This window comes from Austrofundulus limnaeus, unplaced genomic scaffold (assembly GCF_001266775.1).
Source record: "Austrofundulus limnaeus strain Quisiro unplaced genomic scaffold, Austrofundulus_limnaeus-1.0 Scaffold275, whole genome shotgun sequence".
Classification (NCBI taxonomy): Eukaryota; Metazoa; Chordata; class Actinopteri; order Cyprinodontiformes; family Rivulidae; genus Austrofundulus; species Austrofundulus limnaeus.
In genome coordinates, this window is record NW_013952677.1 from 180,975 (window position 1) to 183,442 (window position 2,468).

Sequence of the window (2,468 nt, forward strand, 5' to 3'; positions counted from 1 at the left end):
AGCCTTTTGCTGATTTTAGCTTCTAGTTAGCCTTTTTCTATTTTTTTCATCTAATTAGCCTTTAGCTGATTTTAGCTTCTAGTTAACCTTTTCCAACTTTTACCATCTAGTTAGCCTTTTGCTGATTTTAGCTTCTAGTTAGCCTTTTTCTATTTTTTTCATCTAATTAGCCTTTAGCTGATTTTAGCTTCTAGTTAACCTTTTCCAACTTTTACCATCTAGTTAGCCTTTTGCTGATTTTAGCTTCTAGTTAGCCTTTTACAATTTTTACCATCTAGTTAGCTTTTTCCTGATTTTAGCTACTAGTTAACCTTTTCCAACTTTTACCATCTAGTTAGCCTTTAGCTAATTTTAGCTTCTAGTTAGCCTTTTCCAACTTTTACCATCTAGTTAGCCTTTAGCTGATTTTAGCTTCTAGTTAGCCTTTTCCAACTTTTACCATCTAGTGAGCCTTTAGCTGATTTTAGCTTCTAGTTAGCCTTTTTCTTTTTTTCATCTATTTAGCCTTTTGCTGATTTTAGCTTCTATGTAGCCTTTCCCAACTTTTACCATCTGGTTAGCCTTTAGCTGATTTTAGCTTCTAGTTTTCCAACTTTTACCATGTAGTTAGCCTTTAGCTGATTTTAGCTTCTAGTTAGCCTTTTCTATGTTTTTCATCTAATTAGCCTTTAGCTGATTTTAGCTTCTAGTTAGCCTTTTCCAACTTTTACCATCTAATTAGCTTTTTCCAACTTTTACCATCTAGTTAGCCTTTTGCTGATTTTAGCTTCTAGTTAACCTTTTTCTATTTTTTCAACTAGTTAGCCTTTTGCTGATTTTAGCTTCTAGTTAGCCTTTTTCTAGTTTTATCATCTAGTTAGACTTTTGCTGATTTTAGCTTCTAGTTAGCCTTTTTCAATTTTTTCAACTAGTTAGCATTTAACTGATTTTAGCTTCTAGTTAGACATTTCCAACTTTTATCATCTGATTAGGCTTTTCCTGATTTTAGCTATTAATTAGCATTTTGCCACTACTCCAACACTGACAATGCTTTTAGCTGATCTTTTGCTACTTTTATTTAACTTGTGCTATTTTTAGTTTCTTGCTAGCCCCTTTTGATAGTTTTAACAACTTTTCTGCTATTTTACCTTTAGCTAGCCTTTAGCTGTTTTTAGCTAGACTTTTCATACTTTTAGCTAACCACTTGCTGCCATTAGCTACTATTTTGGCTAGACTTTAGCTACTTTAGCCTTTTTGTATATTGAACTAATTTCTTGCTTCTTTTTGACACTGGTTTGTTACTTTCAGCTATAATAGGCATTTTAATTTCAGGTTTGCTACTTGAAGCAACACATCTGCAGCTTTGAGTGAACTTTTTGCTGCTTTTAGCTTTTGTTTTGGTACTTTTTTYACATTAAAAGCCTCCAGGACTACAGCTGTGATTGAGTTTTATTTCTGTGGTGTTTTTTTAATCTTTTCTTCTGTCATGTTTGTGTTTGTCAGACAGCCACGGATCAATAACGTGTCAAACTCCAAACATCTCTGCTTCTTTTCCACGACACAAAGACAAAAGCTGGAACTTAAAACTAATTATTTTAGCTTGTTTCTCTTTTTCTTTTTGATTTTTTTACTACAGAAAACAAAAATATTTCATGATTTTCTCGTCTTCACGCTCAGTTTCAGTCAGCGTGACGCCTCGTCCTCTTTAGTCTCACTTTGTTCTCATTGCTCCATCAGATCTCAGCAGCTTCACTGATAAATGTAAAGGAGCCGCAGCCGGGTCGGTCCGGGTCAGGCCGGGCCGGGCTTGTGAGCAGAAACACAATCAGCCTCACGTTAAACTGCACATCGTCTCATTTTCAGATTGTGGTGAAACTCAGTGGATTATTTGAGGAGCAGTGATGCGAACAGAACCTCTGCAGTGAAACGAGCTCTGATGGACTCAGACTTACTCTCTTGCCAGGAGGACCAGGTGGACCGGCCTCTCCAGATGGACCTGGAGGTCCCTGAAAACAAACAGATGATGTCAGTCGAGCCTCTCGTACACAGTCAAATAAACTTGTTTTGATGAATGACTTCCTGTTAGAGCCAGTCTTCACAGATAAAAACAGCCTTTAGAAACAATCAAGGTCCATTTTAAAGTCCAGACTTTGTTTCACTTCAACAATAAKAAAAGTTTATTTTTATTTATTTCCACTGAAATGTGTGATTTAAACTGAACAAACAGCTTCCTGCTTTTGTTTCTAAAACTTTGACAAATTTATGAAATTCTAGAGAACTTTTTACTTGTAGGTTTTGATTGGACAGGTGTCAAAGTGGTGGGCGTGGCTAAAAGTTGACTGGATTTGAACTGTTATTAGGAATATTATTCCTGAGGTCAGAACCACTGGTGTAACCTACATAAAACAAACTACTGAAGTCATTCAATCAGTCTGAATAATAATAATAATAATAATAATAATAATAACAATAATGATAATAATAATAAT

The 2,468-nt window shown here is 35.1% G+C and overlaps 1 protein-coding gene across 1 annotated transcript in view; it reads right to left on the reverse strand.

Moving 5' to 3' along the window:
* Window positions 1–2,468, reverse strand: part of col11a1a (collagen, type XI, alpha 1a) — a gene marked incomplete in the record, with an annotated part of 84,935 nt that overhangs the window by 11,977 nt on the left and 70,490 nt on the right. Inside the window, 1 exon segment of the mRNA XM_014021010.1 lies at window positions 1,932–1,985. Coding sequence (XP_013876464.1) covers window positions 1,932–1,985 — 54 coding nt within the window.